The sequence below is a fragment of the Hypomesus nipponensis genome, chromosome 20 (genome assembly GCF_054491055.1).
Source record: "Hypomesus nipponensis isolate SF chromosome 20, ASM5449105v1, whole genome shotgun sequence".
Classification (NCBI taxonomy): Eukaryota; Metazoa; Chordata; class Actinopteri; order Osmeriformes; family Osmeridae; genus Hypomesus; species Hypomesus nipponensis.
In genome coordinates, this window is record NC_140380.1 from 6381055 (window position 1) to 6392547 (window position 11493).

Here is an 11493-nt window from a genome sequence, read left to right on the forward strand (position 1 = left end):
AGGTCAATGGGTCTGTAAATCCCAAATGAGTTAGACTCTTACTTTGAATGGGTTCCCCCTAAACTGGAGGTGTTTATGAAAGTAATACATCAATCAAAAAATACATATTATTTGCATTTCTGTTGACAGTTATTTCTAGGTGAGAGTGAAAATAACAGGCTTTAAAAATGACAGATTTAAAGGCAGGGTTTGTTCAGTCATATGAAAGCATAACTGACGATAAAATTGATGTCAGAATAAAAAAAAAAAAAAAGGTGTGGCTGGTAAAGCTTTTTCATGTCAACTTCAAAACACTTTCAAGGTCTGGAAAAATATGTGTACGTACATCGTGTCACACTACTACAATGTCTCTTTATTTCTACATTGAATTATAAATCTCACTTTTACCTCGCCGTTTGTATTGCACATCTAATAAAACATTCACAAAGATAACAGAAATGCGCATCTCCCACGAGAAACTCATTCTTTCACCCAATCATAATGATGACGGGGTGAAGGATAATGAGCACCCCATAACAAACAGAGCTCGAGAGAATGTTTGTTTTGTCCTCATGTGCAGCCCCTGCTGGGATTGTGATTACGGGTAGTTGTGTGAGAGAGCCGTCTTGGACAGTAAATGCTCACTGCAGCTATTGGATTATGTGAGGGTTTTAAACTGGAATTAAGCTGAGGCCGTAGACAGCCTATTGAGCCCGGGAGCTGTGTGTGCATGTGCTTGGGGTGGGCGTGTGTGAACGCGTGTTTGCGTGTTTGTGTGCCGCGGGTGTTCACACCACGCACACGGTCTATTGTCTGTCGCCGGAGATGGCAGAGTAAAGGACAGCGTGGAACATGAATTTCTTCTGCTTCTCACTGGTAAGACATGAGCTCTTTTAAAATGGGATTGTCTGTTTTCCATGTTTGACGCAGTCAACCGGACAACTTTTGCAAGTCAGTTGGTGAAGTCAGCCTGCCAGCGTTCCCAGGGGTGTCGATTGGAGGCTGTCGCGCTGAGCGAGGTCAGACAGGACACTTAAATGCTGTTGACAGCTCTCTGAAATTGAATCTTCCAGAAGAGAGACATGAAAGGGATTTAACTTAGGCCTACACTTTGGTTGAACTTCAAAAAGTTATCAAGAAATGCTGGCATTGTGTGTTTCTCATGTTGCATTGTGTTTTAGAGTGGACAGAAACAGTGACAAGTAAGAATGAACTAAAATCGATATGATATCAGTTTATTAGTAGAACTGTAAAACATGATGAGGGTTGTGTATGATTCAGAGACTGAGTTTTAAGCAAATGCCTATATGCCAAACTATCTTTCTTTGAGGCAAGCTGGGGGTATCAAACTAAAGTGACTCATATTCAAGAAAAACTGCAGAATCGAAATGAAACAGCACATTAAAAAAGGGGCACGGAGACATGGTATGTCATTTTTTATATTATTATATTCTTTCATGGATGAACGTTTGCGCCTCTGAGCTCTTTGAAGCAGATCACATATCACCAGCCTACGCACAGCACAGAGGAACACGTTCTATTCATGGATTAAGACAAAATCACGCTGGGTCAAGAATAATCCCCAATGTTCGCAGTGTGAAGTGAGAGGACTGCAACTCCATGTGTTTGTCCCCTAGACATCAGAACTGTCTCACAGCACAGGGATCACAGGGATCACAGGGAGCACTAAATTCAGTCGAGGCCGGCAGTATGGTTTCCAGGACAACCAAGTCAGGACAACCGAGACATAACTGAAAAGATTCATGTCACTCTTAAGGAGTTTCCATACTGTCACAGAATGTAACTACGGAACAAACAGCAACAAATTCATATGTCAGCTACAGCCCATGACACCAAACAGCTCAAGGGGTCAAACGGCAACTCTCACAGCTGAGCAGGGTCTGGGGGATCTGATGAGAGGGTCCATAAGCTCCAGAAATGTGATGAGGCCTGGCTTTGATCTGGAAACGATAAGACGGTCCTCTTGAGCAGGGGTTCCCAATCCTGGTCCTCGGGCCTCCCTGCCCTGCATGTTTTAGATGTTTCCTGGTTCCAACACACCTGATTCAAATGAATGGTCGTTAGCAGGTTTCTGCGTAACTAGATAACGACCCATTCATTGGAATCAGGTGTGTTGGAGCAGGGAAACATCTAAAACATGGAGGGCAGGGAGGCCCGAGGACCAGGATTGGGAACCCCTGCTCTTAGAGAGTTCTAGAGGAACAGGAGCGATCATTATCGTCACCCGTTATGTTGTCTTTGACAGGAATTTATGGATTGACGTCTCGGGTTTTATTCCCTCCCCAACTGTATTCACTGTAGGTCACCTCTGGCAATGCAAGACACGGGATAGTGTTGCGGTCGTGCTGAGTTGTGTGGTCTAATCCAGTCGAGTCTGAACTGATAATGTTTCAAGACTTATCTCAAAACACACATGTTCCAACAACATGCAACCCACTCAAGGACTGGAGGGAGTCCGGTTGGCTGAGCGGGTAGAGCATCGGGCTAGTAATCTGAAGGTTGCCAGTTCGATTCCCGGCTGGTGCCCAAGGACGTTGTGTCCTTGGGCAAGGCACTTCACCCTACTTGCCTTGGGGAGAATGTTTAAAATGTAAATGGAGGCGAAATCAGACTCGACTAAAACAGCTGCTTGTTCTACATGGTCTACATCGTTTTAGAGAAAAATAAGCATAGACATTTAAAGATTCAAATCATCAACCATCCACCAGGGCAACGACAGCTCGTACTATCAAAACCGGAACATTCTCAGGGTCCCTGTGAGCTGTGAAGTGTAACCTCTGCTAACGCCACTGTTCCCAATTCAGGAGGGCTCCACCGACAGCCTGTATGAACCCAATCAAGGCAGGTCTCTCATCAGGGACTTGATCCCCACCCGCGCCAGAAGTCCATCTCTCCCGAGGAACAAGGAGAATTGGCGAGGCTCCGATCCCAACCTCTCCTCGGTGAGTAACACGACTTTGTCGCACGGCCCAAGCAACCACTTGGGAGGAGTCTGCCCCTGGTGACCTGGAATTGGCAAGGGTCAGGATTCCTCAGGTCAGGGGATGGGTGCGCCGGCGTGTTCCGTGAGCCGTACGTCCAGCAATCTCAGAGGGAACAGCTTTTCATTCACACAGGAGTTACTGTACAAGCCTCACAGTGTATTGTCTAGCTCTTCAGTCTCTCTCAAAGAGGTCTTCGTCATTCGCACCGTCGCGTAAACTGTAACCGTTTACCATTTCGGGAACATGCTCAACCTTTGACGTGCGTAGCCCCGACGCTGTGTTGGTGTGTAATATTTCTCTGTGTCTCCCAGGAACAGCCTCAGGCTCACCCGGCACATTCGAGGAAGAAAAAGAAAAGGTAGGGGAGCTTCCTGACTTATCTGATCCACTCAGGCACGTCCCCTGTTTCAAATCAAACCAAAGGGGCTTACACTTCCAAACACTTGGATGCTGAGTCCTGCAGATGACAACTTACTGTAAGAAGCTGCTCGCTACATGGTCACTATCACCACACCTGTGATTAGGGTGTTCCATGGGCGTATCTAGCCCCCCCCAAAGTTTCATTAGGCCCCCCCCCCCCATTAATTTTTGTTTAAATTTGTAAATTTCTCCTCCTAAAACCCACTAGAAAACATTATTTAAAAGGCCATTTTCAAACATTCCTTCTGGGGGAACCTGTCCCCAGACCCCCCTAGTTTTCATGGGTTACAGGAAAAATTATAGGTTTTTCCTAGGGGCTTAGCCCCCCCAAAAGTGGGAACCTAGATTCGCCCCTGGGGGGTTCCCTCTTAAAGCGTCTGCCTTAAAGTTTATTTTGGATTAAGTAGGCTCCGTTAACTATAGCTTTCTGATGTTCCATGAACAGTTACTAAAGATTTTCAAGATTTGCTTTTTTTCTCTCTCTCTCCTAAGATCAACAAACAAAACTCGTGAAACAACCCCTGTTCATCTACCGTAGGTGGAAATCTGTTTCATCTAGTGCAGTAGTCTAGCCGTGCTAAAGAGTGGTTGGATTATTGTGCATTAAGTGTTGTATGTTGCGGTTTTGCGAGACGTGCAGGGGATTGGGATTAGATTGACAGGAACCAGAGTTAGGATTTAATCACTCCTTTGACCCGTATTCTTAATTTGCGGTTAGTCAGAGCCAATGTCAGTGAGTGCGGCCTTTGTCACACATTAGAAAAACAGGACGATTTCTGATGGCCCTGTTGGTTTTAGTAATTTCATACAGAACACTGAAAACCTGGTTTCGGCAAAAAGTGAATACTGGAAAGAGCCCAGAGTGTAAAGCTTATGAAACAATTGGGTCATAACAAAGTGTAGTAAAAGAGAGCTATTGCTTGCTGTGTGTGTGAGTGACTATATTATCATTTGTGATGTGAGGAACCATGTCAGACATTACAATGACTTAGCTGTTGGAAGAAAATACCTCAAGTATTTTTGAGGGCATTTGCATGTGAGAAGACAACCTTTGTCTGTTTCTGTGTTCTAACAGGTCAAACGTACCAACATCAACACTGGAGAATGAAACAACAGGTTTGTATTTAAATCAATCCGTTTGGTGTCTGTAGGCTATGGTGTTTTACACAACCATAAACCAAATATAATTTTATCATTTGTCTGTTTGATTTGATCTGCCTTTTTTTTTCTCCTCGCCTTGAATCCATTAATGGCATATCTCTCTCTGCTAAACCCCTCTGTTTCAGAGAACACAGATAGAGATCCTCTCTCCTGGCAAACATCCAGAGACGAGACGGTTTCCGTTTTCAACAATAACAATCACAACGAAGGTACAAACATGTCCAGTACATGGCTAGTTAAACAAAGCATGTTAGCTAAAGCGGACAATTGTCATCAAATCCAAAATGGTGTTGCCGATGTTTGTTCTTTTCCCAAGGCAGTATTGAATAAAGCAACAGTGTTTATGTTTTCTTAACTATGTTATGTAAAGTTATTTAACAGTGGTACTCTAAATGATATGATATAATTTGCCCTACATTGGTGCAGCAAAGCTGCAAAGCAACGGCAAAGCTGCAAACGAAGCGATTTGAAAATCATTTTCGAGGTAAAAAAAAAGTGTGTCTGAACTCGGCTCTGTCTGGTCAGAGGCGGGCAGAGTCTCTTGCCAGAGCGTCGTGCCGTCTGTGGAACACAGAGAGGAGCAGCTGCACCTGGAGAGAAGAGAAAAAGACCCTTTAACACAGGTAGGCTACGACTGGGCACATCAATGTCATCCAATCTGTTCAAATGAAAGTCTTTCTATTTGACAAATGGTTCAAACGATTAGGCATTTCCTAAAACGTAATTCTTCCCTCCGTTACCGTGATAAACACCATAGAAAACAATGGGTCGACGTTATGTAACCACAATCCTGATTTACTGTCAGTGTTCATCTTGCTAATGAGTGACACAGCGTGGCCCTGGACAAATGGCCCAGAAACTGTGTGACATAAGAGCGTGTGCAACATCAGCCTGTTTTCTAACTGGTGCTTTGTCTGTGAAGGGAGTCAACTTTGAAGCATGGAAACCAAACTATGAGCATAGTGACAGCAATCGGCAAGATCTGGTGAGTGGCGTACACTGTACCATCTCTCACCAGATCTCTGATCCCTCACTTAGAAACGGCCAAACGTTTCCTATCTCGTCTTCTTTCATACCACTTCAAGATTCTCACAATTCGCCTAGCCTAGCACATGAGTTACAGTGATCTTTTCGGGATATCCAATCTTTTTCCAGTCCCGGGGTGACCAAAAGCATGTGTGATTCAGTACAGATGGCAGATGAAGTGCACACATTCCCCCCCATCCACAGTACGCACCCACCAGTCACACTAACCTCCAAGATCTATTTGACCTCTATCTATTGTAATAGGCCAGTCACCAGGGTTTGGACTAAATCGGTGCGTTTTGGGACAAATTGACATTGACACAAATTGACATTGGCTTCATATTTCGAATGACCTGTGCTATGAATTGTTGCTAATGGCAACCATTTCTAATCACGTGGTACTGGCCCACAAGCCTTCGTAAAGGGTTCGCCTCACTTGTTTGGCCCTGGAGGAAGCACATGAGGTGAAACAAGGTCATGAACTTAGCTTGGAAGTCTGCATGGAGGCTGTATTAGAGACACTTCACTCTGCGTATCTGTTCTTAGGACACAGAATCAATTCCTTAATTAACTGACACAGCCGTGGCCTTGCAGCAGATCGGTCACCCAGCAACCATTTGACCACCGTGACCAGTCGGCAGTCTAACTTGTGCTAAGCTAAAGCTACAGAGAGGAAAACCCAGGGTAAACATGTTTGCTGGGTGCAAGCCGTAGGACTTTCTACTGTATCACTTCAGCTAGCTGCTCCGGCTTCACATGACGTGAATATGAACCGTGGTACCCGATGTGGCTGAACAACCATGGGTTGCTTTTGCAGACGGGGGAAGCGGAGGAGGAGCTGAAGGGGACGTTGAAGAGGATACAGAGGCTGGTGAAAGTGAAGAAGGGGAGCGGCTCGGAGGAGGGAAAGACGGCCTCGGACAGCAGCGGTGGGTAAACATGAAGACACCGAAGACACGATTCATTTCGGGGAATTCTTGTGTGCAGTATGAATTGGAAGAAAAAAACCATCCTCCATTCCCTTGCTCAGGTCATTTGGCAGACAACGTCTTCAAAGAGGATAGTCCGGTCATCACCTGCATTGGGCTGAGTAAGAAGACAGACAAGAAGACGGTCAAGGCTGCCTCGTCGCCGCAGCGGCAGCCGGCCCAGGAGAGCAGCGGAGGAGCCGGAGAAGGGCAGTGCTCCTTGGGGGCTCACGCCCACCGCTGGAGCCCCACCGAAGTCCCTCCGCCCTGGGACCCGCCCTACCACACCTGCCCCCGTCTCCGGGTGGAACACCGGGTCCATGGTTTGGACTTCACTCTGCCTCGCGCCACAGACTGGGAGCGCTTCGAGAGCCTGGTGCAGGAGCTGGACAGCAAACAGGCCGAGCTGGCCCAGCCCCCACGGATCATCCGCTCCATCACCGACGTGGACATCCCCGACTCCATGGTGAGGTGAAACAGGAGGGGTGGACAAAACGGCTTTGACGTGTTTTTTTAAATTTTATTTTTTTACGCATCCCGGTTTCGAAACACAATAGCACTTGGTCTCTCCTGCCTACGAAAGAGGTCCCTGCTTCCTTAATGTTTCAATTGTCGTGTGGCAGATGATCAATGGGAAGCCCACCATGAACACTGAGATTAATCAAACCAGGGGACCAATACGCAGCAGTCTATTGCTTCTGCACAGTTTCATCTTTATTAATGCTCACTCCGATTAGGATTTCACACAATAAAGATAGTGCAGACAAGCTCCTGACCAATTTTAGAGGGGGCTTTAGCATGAATAGCTCTAGCATGCGATAGTAAGTGCATTAAAACTGAAAACAAGGTGACCTAACTCACTATATATAATATGCTCCGTTTTATTTAAAATCATTTTTGATAACATTTGATTTGATCTTTATTGAAGCGAATGAAAAAGGGGCAGTATGACATAATCCACAGCTCAAAACACTATATCCCGAACGGCAGAAGATTAGAGAAACTGTTCAGGATGTCTGCCGGGAAAATACAGATGGGAGTGTGTTTGTTTGCCTTAAAATTAAACACAGATAACATGTCTGGCTAAGTTATCCTAACACAGTGGGTCTCAACCCTGTCCTCAGGGACCCCCTGTCCTGCATGTTTTAGATGTTTCCCTGCTCCAACACACCTGATTCCAATAAAAGGGTCGTAGTCTAGCTCTGTAGAAGCCTGGTAACGAACATGCATTTGAATCAGGTGTGTTGGAGCTGGGAAACATCTAAAACAAGCAGGACAGGGGGTCCCTGAGGACAGGGTTGAGAACCACGAACACATCAGAACCCATTTGAATACATAATCTCTCTTCTCGCCCAGCGTGCTAGCAGCTACGGAAAACTCAACGGCCCGACGCTACACGCATCGCCAACCAGGCCGACATACGAAGGGACGTTGGTATGTCGAGCGTCTGTACGGCGTCGCGAAACTCCCAATGACATTTTCCAAATTCATTTGATTTGTGAATACATTGACGTGTTCCTCGTGTGCTTGCAGTCTGCAGGGAGAGAACACGTGGGGAGTGATCAGACCAGTCCGGGGAGTTTGGGCAGGAGGATTAAAGCCGCTTCCCACACCATGTGCAAGAGGATGGGAAAGAATCACGTCAAAGTCCTGTCCGGCGAAACGGTCAGTGACAAAGACAACAGTCCAATGACCTCTCAAACACAAAACACGACAGGCCGTCGAACGAATAGTGGAGCTTTTATCCCAGAACAGCCCGACGCGTCACCCCAACAATAAGGTACTCGGGCCACTTAAGGTGACAAGACAGAGAGAAGGGGGATTAAAGGTTTGACGAGCGAGTTTACGAAGCTGGAGAGCTTTTCGCCCAGAGTCCTACATGCACGAGCCCAAAAGAGACAGAGCCCACGTCCGCGTCCTGTCACCCGATGATCTGTTTACCAAGCTATTCATGTGTCTGAAAAGAGACAGCTCTGGTGTCGTACCGCAACGGGAGGCGGAAAGCCTTCTATTACGAAGCACACAGGAGCAGGTATAGAGAGATTACATACACCTTAGCTATAAATGGCAAGGCAGCTCCCCCCGGATTAAAGACTTTGCTCGGCAGAAGAGCTTCGTGACCCGGCGTGAGCTGGGACGCTGAGCTCCTTCGGCCCGCGAGAAATCAAACACGGAGCAGCTCAGGGGCCCCGCCGCAGCCTCCTGATATAGGCTCTCCCCGTTATTTATATGACATTTACATTTAGCCATTTAGCGGACGCTCTTATCCAGAGCGACTTACAGTAAGTACAGGGACATTCCCCCCCCCCGAGGCAAGTAGGTTGAAGTGCCTTGCCCAAGGACATGATGTCATTCAGCACAGCCGGGAATCGAACCGGCAACCTTCTGATTAATAGGCCTGATTTCCTAACCGCTCATCCATCTGACTCCTGTTCACCTCCCACGACGGAAGGCGAGCGAGGATGTGAGCGGAGAAAGAGCAAGCTATTCAAGTGAGTTTTGTTTTTTCCTCGGGGACAGAGCGGGGAGACGGCGAGGAGCGAGGGAGGCCGAGGAGGGGCCGACGGGGGGCGGTCGTTCGCGAGCGGACGCCGGAGGTCCAGTAACTCCTTGGGAAGCCTCTACAGTCTCAACAGTGGGCAGAGCTCCTCCAGTAAGCTCCCGCGGCATCGAGCCAAACACATCTCCACACTCTCCTTTTTCTCGTTACGCAACGTTGGTTTATGGACAGAGTTCAACGTTGAAACCGGCCATGCCTGCCAGATCGCTAAGCAATTATGCTGATGGCACCTTGGTCCCAAATATAGTTGTTAGCCTGGACAGTGGGATTGGATTGGACACATGAACCCTTCGGTGTGTTGCTGCCCTTAAATGACTCTCTCTCCTTCTCTCGTCTGTGCCTATACGCCTGATAAAAAGTGATTGAATGAACCTGGTGAGGGTGAGCCCTGCTCATTGTGTGCTGTCGTACAGGTGGAGTCACCAGTGGGTCGGATGGGTTCAGTCACAGAGACAGTGTAAGACTGGACGAGGACCATCCCTACCCTGGCCAGTTCTGTGGTAGAGCCCGGGTCCACACCGATTTTGTCCCCAGTCCATACGACACTGAATCCCTCAAACTCAAGGTAATCTAGCGGCCGTGGATTCTCGCCAATGCAAGGTTCTCTTTGTTTTGATAAATGAGAGTTAGCATGGGACGTGTTTTTTCTGCTTTCCATTAAAGGTAGGGGACACGATTGACATCATCAGCAAGCCCCCCATGGGAATCTGGACTGGCATACTAAACGGCAAATTGGGTAACTTCAAATTCGTCTATGTGGACGTCCTGGTGGACAAGGAGCCCGAACTGCCCCAGAAAATGAGACCGTCGAGGAGAAACCCTCCACCTCAGCCAAGAACTTTACATGAACTCTTAACACGCCTTAACCTGGAGGTACCCTCTCTTTTCCCCACACACGCACGTTTTGACACATACGGGACTGTGCAAAAGTCTTAGGCACAAACAAAAGAATATTTAAAAGTATTGCAAAAATGCTTTCAGAAAAAACGAGACCCAAGCAACATTTCTCTCGACATACAGAAGACAAAATATGTCGGGAAAAAACAGACTTTTGCCCAGTACTGTACGTCACATCTAATTTGCAACCAGGAAAATACAATTCCGTTATAGCAAAGCAACACCATTGTACAAAACACCTGACACCCAAAACATGGGTCTGTTGTGGGGACTGAAGTCGTCAAGTATTTTTTTGTTGTGTTGTAGGAGTACGTCTCCCCTCTCCTCCTGAATGGCTACCATACTGTGGAGGACCTGAGACAGCTCAAAGACAAGCACCTGATGGAGCTCAACGTGACTGATCTGGAACACAGGCGTCGCTTGCTGGCTGCCTTCCACTGCCTCGAAGAACCCCAATGTGAGAAAACGGGGGGGAATGATTGGGCCTCCGAAGCATCCTAGGGATTTCTGGCGGAAGTCTGCGTTTAAAAGTAACAGCAGATTTGATAGAGGAGGAGTGAACAGGCGTGTCCGTAACTTGGGTCGGTTTTGACAGTGCATCATGTCAGACTGTGTCCTTACTCTCTTCTAGGTTGCGCGCAGTCACAGTAGAAGGGTCATAACATTTACATTTGGTCATTCAGCAGACGCTCTTATCCATAGCGACTTACAGTAAGCACAGGGACATTCCCCCCGAGGCAAGTAGGGTGAAGTGCCTTGCCCAAGGACACAACGTAATTTTGCACGGCCGGGAATCAAACCGGCAACCTTCAGATTACTAGCCCGATTCCCTAACCGCTCAGCCACTTGACTCAAAACCATGCACCAGCCATTAGCACCAGACCAGCCCCCCAAGGAGACATTCCTTGGCGACTGCTGTTGCTACATCACGCCGAGGTTAACTCCTCCTCTTCCTCTCCTCCTTGCAGGGGACGATCAGAAGGGAGGCGGGGCTAACCAGGAGGCTGGCTCTCCTACCGCGAGCATCAAGACCAACCTGAACGACCATCCCAGGGACTCCGGTTGCTACATGCCGTCCGACTGCTGCGACGCAGAGCAAACCGAACTGCCATCCGGTTATCCTTCATTGACCGTCTCCTAATGATACTTTACTTCACGTTTATTACTCACATATGTCCGTCCTTTGATGGAGTTATGTCACCTTGTTTTCCTTTGACGTTTTTACAGTGCAGCAAAGCCCAGTTGTTTTAGGCTACGTGTAGCTGAAGGGGAAAAATGGTTTCATCTCGTTTCAGAGCGAGACTGTTAAAGATGTGTTGTTTGTGGTGAAGTGTCACTGTCTACTTCTGCTGTTCCTTCGTTTACATGGTGAAGTGAATATGTACAATGTAAACTGAGTCAGTGAGTGACTGTAAATGTTGGAAATATACAGTAGTAAAAAGGAATTTACAATTTTATCTCACTTGGATACAATTAT

At 47.2% G+C, this 11493-nt stretch overlaps 1 protein-coding gene across 1 annotated transcript; it reads left to right on the plus strand.

Moving 5' to 3' along the window:
• Positions 1–660: 660 nt before the first annotated feature.
• Positions 661–11473, plus strand: samsn1b (SAM domain, SH3 domain and nuclear localisation signals 1b). Its single transcript, XM_084684060.1, has 17 exons — positions 661–855; positions 2805–2942; positions 3296–3342; positions 3897–3938; positions 4480–4520; positions 4691–4774; positions 5091–5188; positions 5488–5550; positions 6409–6520; positions 6622–7025; positions 7916–7993; positions 8093–8224; positions 9080–9212; positions 9533–9684; positions 9783–9992; positions 10323–10473; positions 10985–11473. The coding sequence occupies exons 1-17, from the start codon at positions 832–834 to the stop codon at positions 11155–11157; spliced, it is 2082 nt and encodes a 693-aa protein (XP_084540186.1). The 5' UTR covers positions 661–831; the 3' UTR covers positions 11158–11473.
• The last annotated feature ends 20 nt before the right edge of the window (positions 11474–11493 follow it).

Excerpts from the sequence above, each read along its gene's own strand:
- samsn1b (XM_084684060.1), top strand. The coding sequence starts at position 832 with ATGAATTTCTTCTGCTTCTCACTG. Across the intron at positions 5,189-5,487 it reads AAAAAGACCCTTTAACACAG|GGAGTCAACTTTGAAGCATG; the intron begins GTAGGCTACGAC and ends TTGTCTGTGAAG. Across the intron at positions 8,225-9,079 it reads AAGTCCTGTCCGGCGAAACG|AGCGGGGAGACGGCGAGGAG; the intron begins GTCAGTGACAAA and ends CCTCGGGGACAG.